Below are 20,528 nucleotides of genomic sequence, written 5' to 3'. Positions count from 1 at the left end.
AAGGGCTCAGCAACGTCGACTTCCATTCACCAAGACTGACTGGCTGTGGCCACTCAGCCAGCAGCAGAGACTAACATAGAGTCTCCAAAATGGCATCATTTTCTGGGTTGACCAGCCAGCTATCAGATGGGACGTTGATTATATTAGACTGTTTCCATCATAGAAGGGGCAGAGTTTTGTTCTTACTTGAATAGACACTTACTCTGGATATGGATTTGCCTTTCCTCTACACAATGCTTCTGCCCAAACTATTATCCATGGACTTGCATGGTCTCATCTGTGGACTTACAGGGCACTTATCCACCACCATGGTATTCCACGCAGCATGGCTTCTGATCACGGTACTCACTTTACAACAAAAGAAGTGTGGTAATGGGCCTATACCCGTGGACCTTATGTCTCCTACCACTCTGAAGCAGCTGGTCTGAGAGAATGGTGGCATGGTCTTTTGAAGACTCAGCTGCAGTGCCAGCTAGGTGGCAATACCTTGCACTTCTGGGGTAAGGTTCTCCAGAGGGCTGTATATGCTCTGAAGCAGTATTCAGTATATGGTACTGTTTCCCCCATAGCCAGGATTCACAGGCTCCAGGAATCAAGAGGTGGAAGTGGGAGTGGCACTACTCATGATTACCTCTAGTGACCCACTAGCAAAATTTGTTTCCTTTTCCCACGACTTATATTCTGTTAGTCTAGAGGTCTTGGTTCCAAATGGGGGAATGCTTCTATTAGGAGATACAATAATGATTCCACTGAACTAAAAGTTAAGAATGCTACTCAGTTATTTGGGGCTCCTTATGACTCTAAATCAACTGGCAAAGAAGGAAGTGATGGCTGGGGTGAATAATTCTGACTACTAAGAGAAACTAGACTGCTACTCCACAGTGGAGGTAAGGAAGTTTTCTGGAATACAGAAGATCTATATCTTAGAATTATATTACCATGTCCTGTGATTAAGGTCAAAGGAAAACTACAACAACCCAATCCATACTGGATTCCTCATGGCCCAGACCCTTCAGGAATGAAGGTCTGGGTCACCTCACCAGGTAAAAAACTGTAACTAGCAGAGGTGCTTACTGAAGGCAAAGGGAAAAGTGGGTAGTGGAAGAAGGTAGTTATAAATACTAGCTACACCCACTTGGCTGGTTACATAAATGAAGACTGTAATTGCGATGAGTATTCTTTTATTTTGCTATGAATATATTTATGTGTATATATATCTTTTTTTCCCTTTCTTATTCTCTTATTATGTAACATAAGATGTATTGGCTTTGTATCACAGTATTTAAGTATTATTCATTTTACATTATAGTATTTAAGATATGAGGTATCAAGGAAAAGAGTGAACATCACTCAAAGACTTTACCTTGTCTCCTGGGGCAGAGGTTAGGGCATTTCTGATTGTATGCAGGATAGCTGTATCATGTTAGGCAGAATTGTGATATTGTAATTGTCTTTATTTGAAGATTAGGTTGGTTTAAGATGAGGATGGCTACCAAGTTGACAATGGGGTAAACTTGGGATGGTTAATTTTATGTTTCAACTTGCCTGTGCCACAGGGTACCCAGATTTAACATTATTTCTGGGTGTGTCTGTGAGGGTGTTTCTGGATGATATTAGTATTTGAATCCATGGACTCAGTAAAGCAGATTGACCTCCCACATGTGTGTGGACATCATCCAATCCTTTAAGAGCCTGAATAGACAATAAGGCAGAAGGAGGAATTTGTCCCTTTTTGCTTCCTGCCTGCTTGCTTGAGCTGGGACACTGGTCTTCTCCTGCCCTTGAACTGGGATTTATACCATCAGCAACCCTCCACCCCCGCCCCAAATTTTAGGACTTCAAACTTGGACTGGGATTATATCACTGGCTTTCCTGGGTCTCCAGCTTCTGGATGGCAGATTGTGGGACATCTCAGCTTCCATAATCATGTGAGCCAATTCCTTATAATAAATTCCTTCATATATATCTTATTGGTTCTCTTTCTCTGGAGAACTCTACTGCAATTTCCAATTCAAATCTCTTTTCTATGAAAATGCCTCTAATTTCACCCAGATCTTCATGGATCTTGCCTTGCATGACTCTCTTGATCTCTTTTGGTCTGGGAGGTACAAAGGAGCATCTCTGACAGGTATGTATTTTAAGGCCTTATCTTTCCAACTAGAATTAATGACCTTGATAATAAGAGTTTTATCTATTATTTCTTCTGTGTGTATTTTCTTCCATTTGTTCATCTGTTTGTTCATTTATTCACCATTCAACACATTTGCTGAGTTCCTACTATATGCTCAGCAGACTGCCAGCCAATACAATAGTGAGCAACATCAGACTGCTCCCTCTATTCTAGGGAGATTACAGGATAGTTGGAGATACAGAAATGAATAAAACAATCACAGAACAGATGCATAATTAAAACCCTGATAATGCTCTGAAGAAAATATACTTACAGAGTCACCTAATCTAACCTTGAGTGGAAAGGAGGGTAGGGCAAGGCAGGAAAGGCTAATTTGGAAGAAGTCATATTGAACTAAGATCTAAAGAATGAGTGGGTTTTCTCTAAATAGAGAAAACAGGTGGAGGTGAGAAAAGTGTTCTACACAGAAGTTCTGGGGAGGGGAAAGTGCACAGGGCCACAGCATTGCACACAACAGGCTTCAAGAGACAGGCAACTGACCACACAGACACTACTGACCATTTTCTTCAGTCTCTTCTCTTCTCGTTTTTTCTCAAGTTGAGCCTCCTTTTCTTCTGCCTCCCTCTTCTGACGTTCCTCCTCTTGAGCCTTTAACTGGGCCTGATCAAGATTAGAATGTATAAAAATCAGAACCCTCAATTTGTATGGAAATATAATCTTTTAAGTTAAGGTGGAGGAAAGTATCTACCAAAGTGTCCACCCTGACTGTGGAAGAAGCTTGCACTTCGTGATAAAAGGAGAAAACCCAACTAACAGTTGGCCAGTTGTGTAACTTGAAAGTTTCTCCAAAGAATCCTCTTCTCCTTGGGAAAATGAGACTAAGCATGAATAAGACCATTAACTTTTTATTATAAAGTGATTACTTTCTAGTTCTTAATTTCATCTTTCAAATATGAAGTCCAAACTATATATACTATGGGATAATTTTTTTTTTCATTTCATCAAAAACCCTTCAAAACTGTTAGTACTACCTATTTTTACTTAGTAGGCACAAAATTTACTCGATAGTCTAGGTCAAAACTTCAAAAGATAAGAACCATCCACCTGTGCAAACCTGTCAGGCTGGACATCTACCTGTAACACATTAGCCTTGGTTACGTGTAAATCTTCCAGTTTGCTAGTTCCCATCAACTTCTGTAACATTTCCTGCTGTCTAATAATGTTGACGTTTTTCCCCCTTTATTTTCCTAAGACTGTTACAGAGTTCAGGCCAGTAGGCCAAAAGCCATTTCCAAAGTTGGTATAACTCTATTATCTCAATAGGCTTAACAAGCTAGGTTTAATTTTTTAATAAAGACCTATACAAATCCATTTTTGTGCCTCAGTTTGCATTCTTGATTTATTACCAATTTCTCCTCTTCTTGTTTTTGCTTCTTCTCTGCCAAGATCCGCCTACGTTCCGCTCGCTGAGCTGCTCTCTCTTCCATGGCTAGAAAATAGTAGGAGTTCCAATATCAAAAATATAAGGAACACTGCAAAACAAATGTGTCTATTTTACAGTAAAATTTGGTGTTATTAAGGTTTTCTTTTAAGTTCATAATCTCAGAAATATATGTATAAACTTTCTTTAAAATATAGATAAATTGTAGCTGTGTATGTATATCCCCTATGGATTAAGGGCCCATAATCTCATCCTCAGCAATGATGAAAAATTTGCAGATTATGTTTTTATTTATATTTCTATTAGAATAACTGTTTACTGGCTTAAATAAGATAATGCGTCTTGACACTTTTAGTATATGAAACCCAGGAACCAGAATTTTAATTTTATAATTCCTTTAATGAATGTAGAAAACTTTAATTATATCTAATAAATACTTTGAGAATAGAATTACTCCCATTGAGTCTACTAATTTTTCCTAAGTCACTATACATATGTCGGTATATGTAACACCACCACCACAAACTAAAGTTTAGGGTCACGATGAATACATTTTAATTTAGTTTTAAGGCCTGGATATCCAGATGGGCAGGAAATGGAACTGTACTAAGCATTTGGAGAACTGGCATCTGAGTGAATTTGAGTGTCAGACTCCTGTTCTTGACAGTCTATTAAATATCAATCCAAAAGAAGCAAATGTGCAAGATGGTCTGATAATATGACTGTCATTAGTCAGGACTTTCATAGGAAGAGGAGCATGGGTGGGAGGAGTACCAAATTCTGCTCACTCAAGCCAGCCAATGGTTACTTTCAGTTCCTTGTGCCATGTTGTAGAGGAAGAAAATTTAAGTTCATGTTTTAAGAATTAATAAACAACAAACTCACCAGGCTATGTCTCACAGATATTAAGTGTCTGCTTTGTTGGAAAAAGAATAGTGGGGGTGCCACAGATAAGGAGGCAGAAACAGACTAGAGAATTAAAGAGAGAACCCTGAGAAGCAGAGCCTCTGGTAATATGCCCTTTCCCATCTCTTCTGGAGCTAGTCATTAAAGACAACTTGAAAAGTAGCCTGGGGTGTTAAAATATGCTAACTCCTTGATCAAATAAAAAAAATAATCACACCAAATGGCATTTTTTGATCATCCTCAGTGGATAAAGATGGCATAAACTGCTGTCCTGGTATAGTCAACAAAAGACTGCTAATTAATAGGAACTTTGGGCACAGTGTCCTTCAGATGACATCAGTTCTTGTTAGGGCAACAATCTTGCCACAGGTGAAACACAATCTAATTTACAAAACACAATCTAATTGTCAAAGTGCCTAACACCACATAAAGTAAAAACAATCAGCAGATTTATTAGGTGGGTTCTAAGGAATGTTCCTCTTCCAACAGTATTGTTTGGTGTAAATAACGGTTTCTATGTTATCAAAAATCATATTAAATTAAAATGTGTGGTTTATAGATTTCATTACTAAAAATGATTCATCAAGGCACAACTCATTATAAAATAATATGCTAACTTAAGTTGCTATAAATTAATGAATATTTTAATGTTAACAAAGTACAATGATAGGTGATCTTTATCAATGTTTATTCTTAGCAGCTACTTTGAGTTTTCTCATTTGTGTATTTGTCCCATTTTTTTAATCACAATACAAACCTCAAATTACAGGAAAATTATACACCTCTCAGAAATTTTTCTTTTTTGTATTGGCTGCAAAGACCAAAAGTGTGGCAGAAAAGGCAGGAAAATGTTGTGGAGCTCTCTGGTGTGTTCCACTTTTCACATGTCCACCCACCTTAGACTGACCAGATTCTGCTAAGCCTCAAAACCCTAGAGTAGCCCAAATTCAGTCCCAGCACACTCTACTACACAAGGGAAGATAACCACCATGAAGGACAAACCAAGACAGCCCTGCCTTTAAGTATGGGATGGGGTGCCATCAGCTTCTTTGGGTTCCTTCTGGGTCCAGAAAGATCATTTCGGGAGTCGCTTTTACTACCTTCAGTAGTCCCAGGGGAAGCAACAGGGGAAGCAACAGGGGAACTGGAAAAGAAAAAAAACCAATTCAGACCAATAACCAGCTTCAGTCAAAGCCCTTGCACCTAAGGAACTCAAAGAATTTTAAAAACTTTAATCCTTTTTCTCTGAGATAACCACACATTATTACACCCTTTAGATAAATTGGTGTAATAAGGCATGGAAAGGCTGAGTGATTGGGCTGAGTCTATAGTGTGAGTCAGGCACTCTGACTCTCACCCTGGTGCTTCAAATCAATAGGTGTCATTTATTTCTTATCCTACCATTTGTCACACAGATAGAGTATGTCTCAAACATGTCTGAAAACATCTTAAATGGCTTTTAAGAAATTTGGACTCTTATTCCAGGCCCAAAAATGTTTACTTTTATACAAAACAACTATAAATTTAAGCTAGGTAACTGGCCAGCCCCAGAGGCTGCTCCATTTGGACCTGGTATTGTCTGACCTGGCTTCTCAGCACTAAATATAATCAGAAACCCATAAATCAAGCTAACGTATTTTTCTCTTTTACTGGTATAATAACAGAGCTCCTAGACAACGATAGCTGCAATACAAATGTAACTGTGTAAGTGGATCTTTCTAGGCAGCCACTTGCCTTAAAGACCTATTTGTATGTTTCATGTACCAATCACAATGCATGGGCCTCTTTGGTCTGAGAGTGCACAACAAAAGCAAAGCAGAGATCACGGGCTGGAAGCTAGGCAAAGTTCAGGAGCCTGTCTGCCACAAAGTGAAAAATTCCAAATGATGAGTCCAAAGAGTGTTCTGATACAATGGACATACTTTGAAAGCACCTGGCAGGTTCTTTTTGGTTCTTCTTCTCTGGGGTTTGAAAGTGGCAGGTTCTGTGTGTCAGTGACAGATGCATTGCGCTCTGCTGTCCACCGGGCCTTCTCCAGCCTCTGGCTTTCCTTCAGCTCCAGAATTGTTTTGTGCTGTTCTTGAAGTTTCCTCTTTTGCCTCTCAATCAGCTGTTGCTGGAAGACATGGCGGTTGTGGAAATGACCCATGCAAGTGGGTTTTGCTTTCTGGCTGGTGGTTCTGAGCTTCTCACTGCTGTCAGGCTGTTGGGAGGACTCAACATCCAAGGTCTTGTGCAGCTTATTGTCAGATGTGTTCAGAGGGACATTCTGGAGGGGAACTTGCAAGATGCTCTCTGATGGTCTTCCTAGGTGGGAGCTAGGCATATAACCATTGCTCCCTGAGGGAGGCTTTTCCCACAAAAGGGGAATGGCAGTCACCTGAGAGAGAAGGAAAAGGTAATATAGCTCATCTATTTAAAGGACTGTGCTGATGAAATCCAACTTCATCTAGTCAGCATTGTTCTGCTCAATGGTACAACCGCCCTGCACCCCAGCCAGAGTTGCCCTGTGCTCCTTGCCTGGCTATCTTACAGGCCACCAGCCTTAGCTCTGAGAGCCACTCTTAGAATGAGCACTGCTGCTGGCAAGGAAAACAGGGTGTGGGTGTGGGGGGACAGTGGCTACATCTGTACAAACCATTGACATGGGCCACAGCATTTTGTAATCAGAGAAATGTGCTCTTATAAATTTCTAATTTGGATAGTTCATTTGTGAATTAGGCAAGATTACTCCAGATATATATTATAGGAATTTTCATTTACATGAATTAAATCTGAATTTTGCAAAAAATTAAAAATTTTGTGGCAAAGGATATATTCTTTCTCAAGAATGTTTGAAAACTAAGAATACCTTTACAAATCAATAATAGGTCTTTATAATAGCTCTTTAATAATAATAGCTCTTTAATAAAAGTTCTTTTAATGCCTCTCTTGCCACTGGTAAATTAATCACAGGGTATTTATTTATTTTAAGATTAAGGACTGGATTAAAGTTTAGAGTCTCTAGTTATTCCCAAACAATCTATTTGTGGGAAATATTGGCAAACCCAGGATAATCAGATAAATCTCTGTATTACATAAGAATAATGTTACCTAATATTTTATATTAGCATATGGCTTAATAGTTTTCAAAGCTTTATCATTTAAATCTCATTTAACAGACCGAGGTGTCACAATTACAAGTTCCAGTCAAAAGAAAAGGAAACAGAATTTTTAATCAGAAAAATTTATCTTGGCCAAAATAATGTCCTAGTTAAAATGTCTTTTCTAGAATGGTTTGATGCCATGGTATAAGGTCTAACCAGTTTTTGATTCTGTCATCTGCAGAGGTATAAGGAGAAAAATACTGTGAACTATCTTATATATCTTAGAAGCTTCTAGCTCTAACAGGGTGCCATACTTAGGTACTCAAATATATTTTTCATGAAGATGGAAATGTTTTCTATAGATTTGGCTGAAGTGAAAGATGTGGTATGTGGAAACTCTGGCATGTTAAATACTTTTAAAAATAACCTTCTATTTCAGAAATGTCAGTGGACATTTATTCATGAGAACACCTGCTTAAGTAATTTAGCATCAAGCAGGGTACATGTTTTAGGCCCTTTTAAACTTTGTAGTAATGATACATTATTAACCCAGCAAGGCTATAAAAGCCTTGAGTTTAGCGACAAGATTTTTTTTTTATCATGGTAACTTTTTAAGGTGAAAATTAGAGAAAGAAAAGCTTACTGGTACAGATTGTACTTAATAGAACAGAACTGAACAATCTGGCTTAATTAGAGAAAATCACCTATTAGCTAACTGATCATTCTGAAAAATTTCAAAGTATAATATATGTGTTTGTGGTACATGAGTTCTTATGATTGTGTAATTAATGAACACCTAACTAAAGATTTTATATTTTCATTTGTTCATGTTATACTCTGCTACACTCTGGAAAAGATTAAGAGTGTATCTAGTAATACAGGGCTTATTATAACCCTTTATTTTCATTTGCTCTTTTTTTTTTTTTTTTACAATATTATCCTTTCTTGATAAATTCTTTTTTTTTTTATTTCAGAGATTTGGAGACCCTTATATATATATAAACTATATATTTTTAGTAATTTTTCTGTTATACACAGGAAAAAAATACTTTCTGCTGACTTTTTAAATTTAAAGATAATAACAGTGGGACTCTGTAAGGTAAAAGGTTCCACACAGCTATTTCCTAAGATAGAAGACTCTGCTGGGTCTCAACAAAACAAAATTATCTAGCTGACATAAAGGTAGATAAACTGCCTAGGGGAAGGGACCAAAATGTTACATAAGTCCCAATAAGCATCCTTATGATCCCCCTTTGCTGAGAGACTAAGCTTAAATTAAAACCAACTACTTAAATTAAAACCAACTAGCAGTAGTCAGGGTAAAAACAAGGCTGGGGACCCTCTAGTGCCCGATTTAATTTCACACATCTGAGTTAAGTACTTAATAGCATTATGTGGAGGGGTGGAAGGGCCTGGGGTGGAGATGGATGGGTAGAGCTTTTAAAACTTAAGTGCAATTATGAAAGAAAAAAACTGGTAGGATTGCCTTTATAAAAATTTAACTATATATAGTACCACACACCATGAATAAACCAAAAAGACAAAGAACAGAATGAAAAAAAATTGCAAAATATATAATAATAAAAGCATCAATAGTCTTAAAAATATAAAGAGCTCCTATAAATAAGAAAAAGATATATAATCAAGTAGAAAAATGGACAAAGGGCATGAAGAGACAAGTCACTATATATCTATCTTACGATATCCATTTTCATATACTACATATATGTGTAAATGGCCAATATAAAAAATGTTTAACCTCAGTGGTAATAAAAAAGACCTGCAAATGTTGAAGCAATAAGATGAAAATATTTCACCAGTTAACTTGGTAAAAATAAAAAATATGTTATCAGGCAAGAAAACGGGCACTTCTTACAGCAATCTGGTAATAGTCTTTAAAATGTGCATTCTATTTTTAGGTATTTATCCAAGGCAAAGCATTATGGATTGTGCAAAGATTTAGCTACAAGGATGTTCACTGAAGCTTTGTTTGCAATAGTGATAAACTGGAAACAAATATCCAGCAATAGAGAAGGAAGTAGACAGATTCTAGCTTAGAGTTTATGATAGAATATCACACAGCCATCACAATATAATGGCACGGAATGGTAGTCCTTAACCAGTGGGTATTCATCAGGTTCACCTGTAGAATTTTAAAAAATACAGATGCTCTATTCCGAGATGCTGATTTAGTGGTCTGATTCTGCAGTATACTCTCAGTTGAGAACTACTGTTGTAGAAGACTTAATGACATAAAAAATTCTTGTTATATTATGAAAATGCAAAATAATTTTTTTAGCAAAACAGAAAAATTACATTATTAAGAAAAATACATGGCCTTCGTTTTCCTGTGTTATGGCAAACTAATGTTCTCAGTGACTTGACAAAAGAAAAATGTAAAGCTAAATAAAATATTGAAGAGAAAAATTTGCATATACCTGAATAGAAAAAAGACTAGATGGCTATACTTCAATCTGTTACTGGTAGTTACGGTGGTTCCTCGGTTTTTGAATGAACTCCATTCTGGAAGCCTGTTTGAGTTCTGAAATGTTAAAAAACTGAGGGATCAAGAGCGGACAGCTAGGCCTCAGGATCTTGCCCTCAGCGGAAGCCATGTGGCATGTTCAACTCCCGAGGCGGGTTTGAAACCGAAGCATTTACTTCTGGATTTATGGCGTTCCTCAACCGAAGTGTTTGTCAATGGAGATGTTTGAAAACCGAGGTACCACTGTATCGCCAAGTGATAAAATTATAGGCTACTTTTCTTTCTTCTCTCACTTCCTCCTACAAAATTGCTATAATTAATATATATGATTTTTCTCACTAGAAAAATAAAAACTCAACCATTCCCCTCTTATAAGTCACAAGGCTCATTTAGGAAGGAAATGCCTGACGATCAAATAAGAGGAGTTCGAGAGTTGTAAACAAGGCTTTATGTTATCTGTTCCTGAAGGAGTCTTCCTCTAAGTTGTTTTAAATTCCCTTTTTCATGTTCCTACTAAGTTTCAGCTACACCAAAGTTTACATGTGATTATAAAAGGAAGATACAGTTCTGCCCTGGCTGGTATTGCTCAGTGGTTAGAGCATCGGTCGCGCACTAAAGGGTCATGGGTTCGATTCCTCATCAAGGGTACCTGCCTGGGTTGCAGGTTTGATAGCCAGCCCCTGCTGGGGTACATGCAGAAGGCAACCAATCGATGTGTCTCTCTTACATTGATGCTTCTCTCCACCTTTCTCCCTTCCTTCTTCCCTCTCCCTCCTTTCCACTCTCTCTAAAAAGGAAAAATATCCTCTGGTGAGGATTAATAAGAAAAAAAATAAAAAATAAAAAATGATGCAGTTCAAGAAAATGAACGATTGAAAGCTAACCTTCGTGCATTATAGCAGCTCTCACCTTTTAGATAGCCTAGGCAAGGCAACCTAACAATGGCTAACATACCCCAAGCTGCCCAAGTGCAAAGCTCAAATGCAAGTGAGTAATAAGCAGGAAAACCAAGCAAAAGCAAAGCCAAGTACCTCTCCTTTAGGTGGCTCCACCATGGCTGCTGCCTCCTCAAGTAGACTGACGCCCGATGACGCGGCTGCACTGAGCTTCCCCAGTGCCGCTGCTTTCAACAGCTCATCCATTTTCCTCCTTGTTTCCCCCTTTGTCACAGCCAGCTCTCTCTTCAGGACCTCTGCGCGACGCCAGTGCTGCCATTCTGTGAAGTGCTGCTGGAGAACTTGCTTCCGGTTATACTCAGTGGCCAGTTGTTGTTTTCTAAGCAACAAAGCACTTCCATTAAAAAAAGAGAAGCCATTTACAGCTTGTTACTTGGTGATATAAACGAAACACAAGTCGAAAGGAGTCCCAGAAATGCTCCAAGTAGCTCCAGCTTACCCTTTTATTTAAGCTAAATGGAATTGCTTTATAAAATCCCAGTGCGAAGGGTCTGCTCATAGAGGGCGTTGGCACCTCAAGACATTACCACAGAAGAAAGATGGACTGTTCTGTTCTATCATGCCACAAAGACATATTACATTTTTTGATTACCATAAAATCGTTTCTGAGAGCTTTTAGAGGGGAAGGAGCAAAAAGAATAGGTATATAAATAACTACTTTTAAAAAGATGAATGCATGAGGGAGATATCCAGCTATGCTTGGAAAACTAAGGAAGACAGAAGTTTGGGAGGAAGGGAAAGAAACAAAACTGAAGTGAATTGTCAACAATTAAGTATAAAACTTATAAAAGTCAATGTGAAACTATGAAGGTAGATCTCAGGAAAGGAGGGCTTGGTCAGGGACAGGTTTTCTGAAAAGGACTCATTTACAAACCCTAAACTAAATGAAGGAAGGATGGCCTAGTGAAGATAATTGCTAAACACTAGACATGTGTGAGCGGCAAAGACAGGGGCTTGCTCTCATGGAACTCCCTCACAGTCTAGTAGGAGTTCTGGTTTGTTCTCCTTCTAAGGAGGAGCTCCTTTCAATTCCTGGAAACTTCATAAACGTCAGGGGACATGACTGAGTGTAGTTAGGAACTGCCAGCTATATTCCCTTCCCAACGGGAATCTCCATTAGGAGCCACTTTGGAAGCGGCATGAGTTCTCAGAGCTCTATCTGTAAGTGGGTGATTACTGCCCCTGAAGAAGTGAGGTATAGAGCTTGGAACTTATGTCACATCAGGGGTCAGCTTTGAAGTTTAAAAGCTAATATTGTTTAGAGACCTATTTGATTTTATCTTGTAAAGGAGAATCAAGTAAGTTCTCAATAACACTATTTGCATATCCATTTCTGTTAAATAAACATAATGCTTAACTCTCCTCATGGACTTTCAAGGGTTATAATAAAAAAAAATCATTAAGTTCTTAAGTCAATGTGTCAGGAGAACATATTTACAGTTCTTAAATACTTAAGCGATTTTTAAACCTTTTTGATTGCCACCTGCAGTAAGAAAAAAAGGTACACTGTGACTCAATATACAAGTTTATGTGTGCACTTATGAAACAAAACTATATATAACTGAAACAAAAGTTTCACCAAGCAATATTTACCCTATTACCAGAGATGCACTCGTGTGTTTCTGTTGTAATATGTTCTATTTCTTTAAAAAACATAGCTCATCTTGAGCTTGATTTCAGGACCCACTAATGCGTTAAAACACTTAGTTTGAAAAAGACTACTCCAGAGTCATAGACTCTGTCAGAGGAGTTGGGTGAAACAACCAACTAGTGAGAGCAAAGTCAACTGAAATAATGAATTTCAGGATAAACATTAACAGTAACTCTGCTAACAGCACTTTTCATTATATTTAATTGCTTCTTCCTAATGAATTAATTGGTATTCAATAAATACTTGGTGACTGACTGATGGTTTTTGTAATGAAAGTAAAATAGAGGTGGTAATAAATATTTGTATTTTATTTTACTTTGATGAAAATAAATTATCTATTATGAGACTGAATAACCTTGAAATAAAAATTTTAGAAGACATAAGAATAAATCAGATAGCAACGCAGGTAAGAAAAAAGCTCCAGGCCCGGCTGGGCGTGGCTCAGTGGTTGAGTGTCGACCTAGGATCCAGGCGATCGGGGTTCAATTCCCGGTCAGGGCACATACCCGGGTTGTGGGCTCAATCAGTGACTCTTTCATCATTGATGTTTCTATCTCTCTCCCTCCCTCTCCTTTCTTCTCTCTGAAATCAATAAAGATATATTTAAAAAAAAAAAAAAAAAAAAAAAGGCTCCAAAAACCCTATAGCACTTTACATAATTAAGTGAAAATCACAAATTTTCACAGGAGAGAGGATGTACATTGCTCTGATTAATGTGAAATTCGATTTACATCAATCTGCTCAGAAAGGAGTGTGAAATTTACCTGATGTGTTAATTTCATGTTTTTACAGCCTAACAGCCAAAACAACACTGTGGTTTTGACTCAGGGAAGAGATTATTTGGACACTATGAGAAGGCAAAGAGAAAAATATTTTTGTAAGTATAACAAAAACACCAAATAGTAAGAAAATAGATACCCAAAAAATGCATGTTCACTATAGTGCTTATAGCCTACTATATATAACAGTTGTGCAGGCAACTTGAAGGTCTATTTAAGAAGTCTGTGTTTGTGGGTTGAGGTAGAAGGGTGGAAACACAGAAGTTAGAGATCCAGGGACAAGGCTGGTTCTACCCCGGAGTCCTTGCAGTTCACTTCAACAGAGCAACGATATTCCAGATAGACTAATTTCTATTCTTTTAAAAAGATGGCACTAAAAGTATAAATATTTCTGAAAGTGAAAAATCACTTAAATTTCTCAAAAAGCTCAACCAGATGAGATTTACTTGGGAATGCTAGGCTAAAGAAATGGTTTTAGACACAGTCCCCAAATAATCACAGAATGAAGGAGAGAATTCCTGCATGGAAAACATCCTGTCCCAGTATGTTTCCGAGCTGAAATCAAGGAATTTCTGGCAAGAATATATAAACCAATCATCACAATTATATAACTGCATGCAGAGAAAGGCCATCTCTAAAGACCTAAGGATATAAAAATAAAGGTTTAAATAGGAATTTAAATATGAACCATGATGCTTAGAACCAACACCTCAAATGACACTTAGTGGTTGGTGAGTATTATAGAACCTAGAAGTCAGAACACTATATATATGGGACACTGGGCAAGTGACTGAAAGTTTTAAGCTTCAGATTCCTTCTCAAAATGATGTCACCCTAAAAAAGCCCTATACTACCTATCCTATAGGAATTTTTAAAAATAAAGATCTACGTAATAAAAGAACCTGAACATATAGAACAAATTTTCCTTTAAGGTAATAACACTATCTTAGGACAATTCTAGATATCTAAAGAGTGTCTTGAAATTTTGAAAAGAAAATGAGAAAAAAGAATGAGCTCATGAACATGGACAACAGTGTGGTGACTGAGAGGGTTAAGGGGGGTGGGTGAAGGTGGAGGAGGGCATGGGGGGGGATAAATGATGATCAAAAAAATAACGAAAAATGACAAATGACAAATAAATAACCACATACTAGTGATCTGATTGCATGCCAAGATCTGATGCAGAGCATAAAAACAGCAACGATGCAAACAGCTGCATTTGGAATGAGCAGCTTCAGTAGGAATAGGAATGAAAAAAGCTCATGTATTCAATAATCCACCAGGTAGCCCCCAGAGAAAAGGTGGGAGATAACAGTTCTGTTTTAGGGCTTTAAAGTGAGTCAAATAATGCAAGTCCTGTCCTCCTGCATCTCTGACAGACATACCAGGAGCTTTACAAGCTTCAGATGCCACTCAGTTTCTGGCCTCTCACTTGGGTACCCAGGTGAGCATGGAGGGAAGGGCAATGTAACATGATTAATAGAGGGGCTCCATAAATGACTGCCCAAAAGAATGCTGGAAATGGGGACTACCTCACACCTTCAATCCCACTGACATTTCTTGGTTACTGTTTGCAGCAGCTACCTTTGAGCTTTTTTCTCCACCTTTAACATCCCAACCTTCTTTAAATAAAACCATCCAACTTAATATCCTTAACCAATTTCTAGAACAAAGAACAAGATGCAGAGTCAGGGATTTGTAGGAAAGCAGCACAAAGTACAGTATATGTCTAATAGACCCTTTCTTCTCATGTTTCTAGCATGACTTGTCATTTGTTAATTACTGCTCTTATTTTTCATCTGCAACCATCTAAAGTAAATTACAATATAATTGAAAAACATGATTGGTCTTAGGGAACCATCACCTGGAAGCTACTTAACATAGGAGTTGTGTGGTATAGGATAAAGTATCTGACTCAGTACAAAAAAGACCAGGATCTAGTCCTGGACTAGCTTAACTTTATGACCTAGAGATAGTTGTTTACCCTCTCTGGGTCTTTTATAATCTGTAAAATGAGGGACTGGATTAGACAATCCTTGAGGTGTCTTTCTGCTCTAAGATATTTTTGCTCTAAAATTTTGTAGTAAAACATTATTATAAGTTAAATACTTTCCATCTCTTGCAGTGTAAAAAAAAGTAGTACCCATTCTGAACATTTAAAAATAGACACCTGAAAATAATTCACAGATATGAGACAGAAAGTTCTGAGATCTTAATAAAAATTGGCCCGTTATGCTATTATGAAATTCCCATTTAGTGTTTTTATATTTAAACAGTTTAATTGGAATGGAATCTCACGTTCTTTAGATTTTTCTTCTATAAGTTTCTTCTGGCATGTAAATTTCACAGGCCACTTTTAACTTTAACATCTCAGTTTCTACTTCCTTTATGCCCTCACTCATGTTGCTTCCCTTTTATAACACCTCCAGTTTCCCTTCTTTATCCAACAAATCCTTTTTCAGCCATTCCTTTTTCAATTAGACTATCATCCCAATCCCTTATATCTTTCACTAGGTCCTGAGAGCTTAGAAATGAATTATGGAAGAGTTCTCTATGTTATGTTGACCTTTTTTTTTGACTGAAGATTTTCCCCAGCATACTCTAGAAAGTAAAAACGATGAGGTCACCCTCCTGCTTAAAAACCTTCAGGAATCTGCCTTTATTTATAAAAGAATATCTAAACTGCTTGTCCTGGCATTCAAGGCCTTTTGCAAGTTGATGAATATTACAACTACACGCTTGATGATCTCTAGCCAATCTGGAATGGCTACACTCCATGCCATCACCTTGTCACCCCACTTCCACTGAGAAACATCCTAGTTATTGTGCAGAGCCCAGCTCAAGACCCATCTTCTTTTTTTTTCTTTTTTTTTTTAAACATATCTTTATTGATTTCAGAGAGAGGAAAGGAAAGGGAGAGAGAGAGATAGAAACATCAATGATGAGAGAGTCACTGATCAGCTGCTGAGCCCACAACCCGGGCATGTGCCCTGACCGGGAATCGAACCCTGATCTCTTGGATTCTAGGTCGATGCTCAACTGCTGAGCCACGCCCGGCCGGGCAAGACCCATCTTCTTAATAAAACTCTGTAGGAACCCCCTCAGTCACAGCGACACTTCCCTCTGCTAAGGTCTCATCAGAAGGGGATGCATTATGCAGTTTATAATGTTACTCAGTATCCCTACTGTTTCTGGATCTTGTATTCCCCACAAAATTGGGAGTTCTTTGAGGACAAGGAGCCATGCATCAGTCTCCTACCATATCCTCCCCAGGGCCTAGTCAGTCTCCTACTGTACCTTCCCCAGGGCCTAATGCTGTCAAGCGGTTGTACAACTCTAGGGAGTGCCATTCTCTTCTACATAACTATGCTTTCATATATCATTTGTTTAGTTTTTCACCCTGAATGAATACCAGAGTTGCTGGTAGAGAAGTGAGCAAACATAAAAACATGAACTGCCCTCTCCCAAATTAAACAAATTGTCCCTTCTGCCTCTATGGTTGTGGTTCAAGAATGCAAAGTTAAATTGGAAATGAAAAAAAACAGAATGTATTTAATTTTAAGATAATGGAGCAAAGAAAGTTTTATTTGAAGACAAATTCTGTCATTCATAAGAGTAAGAGTTGATATAAAGGTGTCAAAGCCTCTACATAAGATGAGGAACAAAAGATGGGGGAATGGGAGGAATCACTCTTGGCAGGTCTGCCCTCCCAGATGGATGTTCCCTGTGTCCCTAATTAATATTCTATGTGCAGAGAGTGATTTCTACCAATGTGAGTTATTGGCATATAAACCAAGCTCTGTGTTTTGAATTGTGAGATGGTCCAAGTGCAATGAGGACAAGGGAAAAAGCATGTACTATACTTGCTTCCTTTAAAAAGGAAAGCATGGACATTATTTGAATATTTTAATCAAATAATTTTTTTGCTTATAATTTACCATTAAATTTTTCTAGTTTGGGATGCAACATAGGAAAACAGTGATTAGCACATTTTATAAGCAGATGAGATGGTTCCAGTGAACAGTGTTTTGAGAGTTCATTTCTGGATTCTTCGGGAGGAAAGCTGTCCTAGATAAGTACACTAGAAGGATTTTCATGGTATAAATGATGGTACCTGTTTTCTTCCCTGAGCTCATTCTCCATGGCTTGTGTCTCCCGCTCCAGCCTCTGAGATCTCGTGTAGTCTCTCCAGGCCCTCAGGACCTTCAGTTGAAACTTCCAGTCGGACAGGGACCCAGCTTTCCCCAGCTTAATCCTGTGGTCAAGAATCAGCTTGTGCCAGGCAGAGAAATAGCGTTTCTGACACTACAATGGAAACATTTGGAACATCACTGATCAGCGCTAGTGTTTCTAATAGGTAATAGAGCCCTCTCCTCAGATTTCCCCCGCACACTTTTTCTCACAAAACTAGGAACTGTTGTCTTAATGGAAGGGAAAGAGGCCAGGTGCAATTGCTTTATGCTAATAATGACAACAAATATTCAAGTCATGCAACTAAGGCACTCAGCCTCATGACTTAAACTAAAACACTTAATCCTCATTGTAAGGCACCAGTTCTATGCAGAGCTGGAGTTACAGTCACATCAAAGATCTAAGTCAAAGGGCTTGTTTGAGAGGCTTAAAAGACCTGCTTCCAACAGGATCTCACCTACCAGGCTGTCTTGGAGTTTAAAATACTAACCATTTAACTCATTCCTATTACTAACTCCGCTGCACAAATGAAGATGGGAGATCCCATAAGGATGGGATGGGTTCTCTGGTCCCTGGGAACAAGACAACTAAAAACGGTCGCTTCAGCTGGGCTACCACTGACTACGTTGGAGCCTTGGTTGAGCAGGCCTAGAGAGACTACTCAGGCTGCTTGCAATCTTGCACTATATACATGTGACAATAAATCAGACAAGGTCTACTGACCCTAAGGATGTCCTAGAGTGGTACTCATGGCCCTAGTCTAAGAAGACCTCTGAGATCTAGTCCTTGTCTATATCTTCTATCTTCACAGCAAACTGTATGTTCCTAGTACAACAAATTACTTTCATCTCTTGGCCTTACATCAACCATCCTGTTTCACTTTTCTATCTATGGTGATCCTAATGTCGCTGTCCTTTTCTGTCCTCTCTCTGCCTGACTACTTCAGGAGTCACCTCTCTTAGGGAGCCCTCCTACTACTCACCACTCTTCCCAAATGTCAGTGCCTTTCCACTGTGTTCCAGAGCAACCTATGCTTTCTTCAGTCAAGACACTTAACATACTGCACTATAATCACCTGTTCACTGATTTCCACTAGGCTGTGAGCCTTTGGAAGGAAGGGCCTGGGGCCCATAAATGCGAATGGCAAATATGGGAGCATTATTAAGTGTGTGGAGCACTAAACTGGAAAGTAACCTTTGTGGGAGGGATGAGGGATGCCTGATGACCAGCATCGAGAACTTGGTAGCTTTCCCAGAGTCAGCCTGATTTACTGCTTCTTTCTTTATAAAAATACTTATCTTTCACTATTTAAACATTTAGTAAGCACTGTGTTTGAATTTTGGAACTCTGAGCAAAGTTGTTTAAGATGTAGATTTTAAGGTGTTATAGGGAGAGAGAATATATAAATTAAAAGACCAATAACATAAGGGAGTATATGCTAGAATTTTTAGAAACAGGCCACTTGGCCAGAAATATTTTCTATGTAGGAAACCAGTCATATTCCCATTTAGACAGACTACAAAATCTTCATTTCCCATCAGGAGAAACCACAGAAAACTTTAAAAAGCCCTTGTTCCCTTTCTATTATATCAAACGAGGCACATTTTCTGGACCTTTACCTCAGATTCCATTCAAGGAGGGAGAGATAGTGGAACAAGAGAGGAAGAGAGGAATGAGAGAAGAGAGGTTTGCTGAATATAGGATATCCTGCAGTCATACAAGGAAGAGACACAGCTGCCAGGTGGAGGGGGTATGCTTTTTGCATTGTCATCTGTTTATCCCACAAAATACAGCATGAAAAAAAGTGTTCACTTGTGTGCCATAGTCAAAAGAAAATATTCTCTATTTACCAGATTCATTTAAGAGATTTCTCTTGAATGACCTGATTTTTAACTCCTGGAATATTTCTAAGAAAAAATAGCACAAACATAATCCACTTTGACAATAACACTATTAATAGTGTCCTTCTTGGGTTTCTACATTCCTTTTCTCTGTAAAGTTCAAAGCACCTTACATGTACTATTTTACTAATTTGTAGACCATCATTACAAAACGGAGACTGCAGATATCATTATAACTTACCTTTCCAAGCTAAACTTCATGTAGCAAAGGGCCAATGACTAAAGTCACAAAGTAAAAAGTTAGTGGTACACCCAAGGCTAAAACTGAAACATTCTGGCATCCTGACGACCCTAATCTCTTAGGCAAAAAATCTCTCCTCAAAAGGAAGGCAAATTCTTTGCTTTTTTTTTTTACTAATGAAAGAGAAATAATTGATATATAATTTACTATGTCTAGAAAAGCACTGCTAGAACATATCTGAATTTAAGGGCAAAATTTGAGTTTATAAATTCTACCATCAATTTACTTATAAATACTTAAGTTTAAACTTTGAGAGCAAAATGATCAGTTTTAAAGATCTATCATTCACTTTCACTACATAGAAGTTAACACCTGCAAAGTGACAGACCCATTTGGCAATTGCTTTCTTTTTTCCCCCTAGGGCTAATGTTGCCTCTCTTTTTCTAAAATTAATTTCATTTGGGTGACATTGGTTAATAAGATTATATAGGTTTCAAAGTGTACAACTGCATTGTGTGCCCACCACCCAAAGTCAAATCTTCTGTCACCATGTATTTGACCCCCTTTACCCTTTACTACCTCCCACCCCCTTCCTGCTGGTAACCAACACTGTTGTCTGTGTGAGTTTTTGTTTGCTTTCGGTTTTATATTCCACATATGAGTGAAATCATATGGTTCCTAACTTTTTCTGTCTGACTTATTTCGCTTAGCATGATATTCTCAAGATCCATCCATGTTGTCACAAATGGTAGCTTTCTTAAAATCAGCTTGCTATTGGTTTTTTCCTGCCTACTCAAAAAAGCAATCCCATTAAAATTTT

At 38.1% G+C, this 20,528-nt stretch overlaps 1 protein-coding gene across 4 annotated transcripts in view; it reads right to left on the bottom strand.

Moving 5' to 3' along the window:
* The window catches only part of CCDC191 (coiled-coil domain containing 191), a 67,498-nt gene that overhangs the window by 21,102 nt on the left and 25,868 nt on the right, over positions 1-20,528 (bottom strand). For 3 of the 4 annotated variants that reach the window (XM_081138734.1, XM_081138735.1, XM_081138737.1), the window contains exons 8-13: positions 17,550-17,740; positions 11,081-11,324; positions 6,401-6,858; positions 5,495-5,622; positions 3,538-3,620; positions 2,690-2,791 (exon numbers count right to left, since the gene is read on the bottom strand). In XM_081138734.1, coding sequence (XP_080994860.1) covers positions 2,690-2,791; positions 3,538-3,620; positions 5,495-5,622; positions 6,401-6,858; positions 11,081-11,324; positions 17,550-17,740 — 1,206 coding nt within the window. The remainder of the gene's footprint in view (positions 1-2,689; positions 2,792-3,537; positions 3,621-5,494; positions 5,623-6,400; positions 6,859-11,080; positions 11,325-17,549; positions 17,741-20,528) is intronic. The other variant, XM_081138736.1, reaches the window with a different exon arrangement.

Source organism: Miniopterus schreibersii, assembly GCF_964146895.1.
Source record: "Miniopterus schreibersii genome assembly, chromosome: 5".
In the NCBI taxonomy this organism is placed as follows: Eukaryota; Metazoa; Chordata; class Mammalia; order Chiroptera; family Miniopteridae; genus Miniopterus; species Miniopterus schreibersii.
The sequence above is the reverse complement of the archived record's forward strand: the minus strand, read 5'-3'. Positions and strand labels throughout refer to the sequence as shown.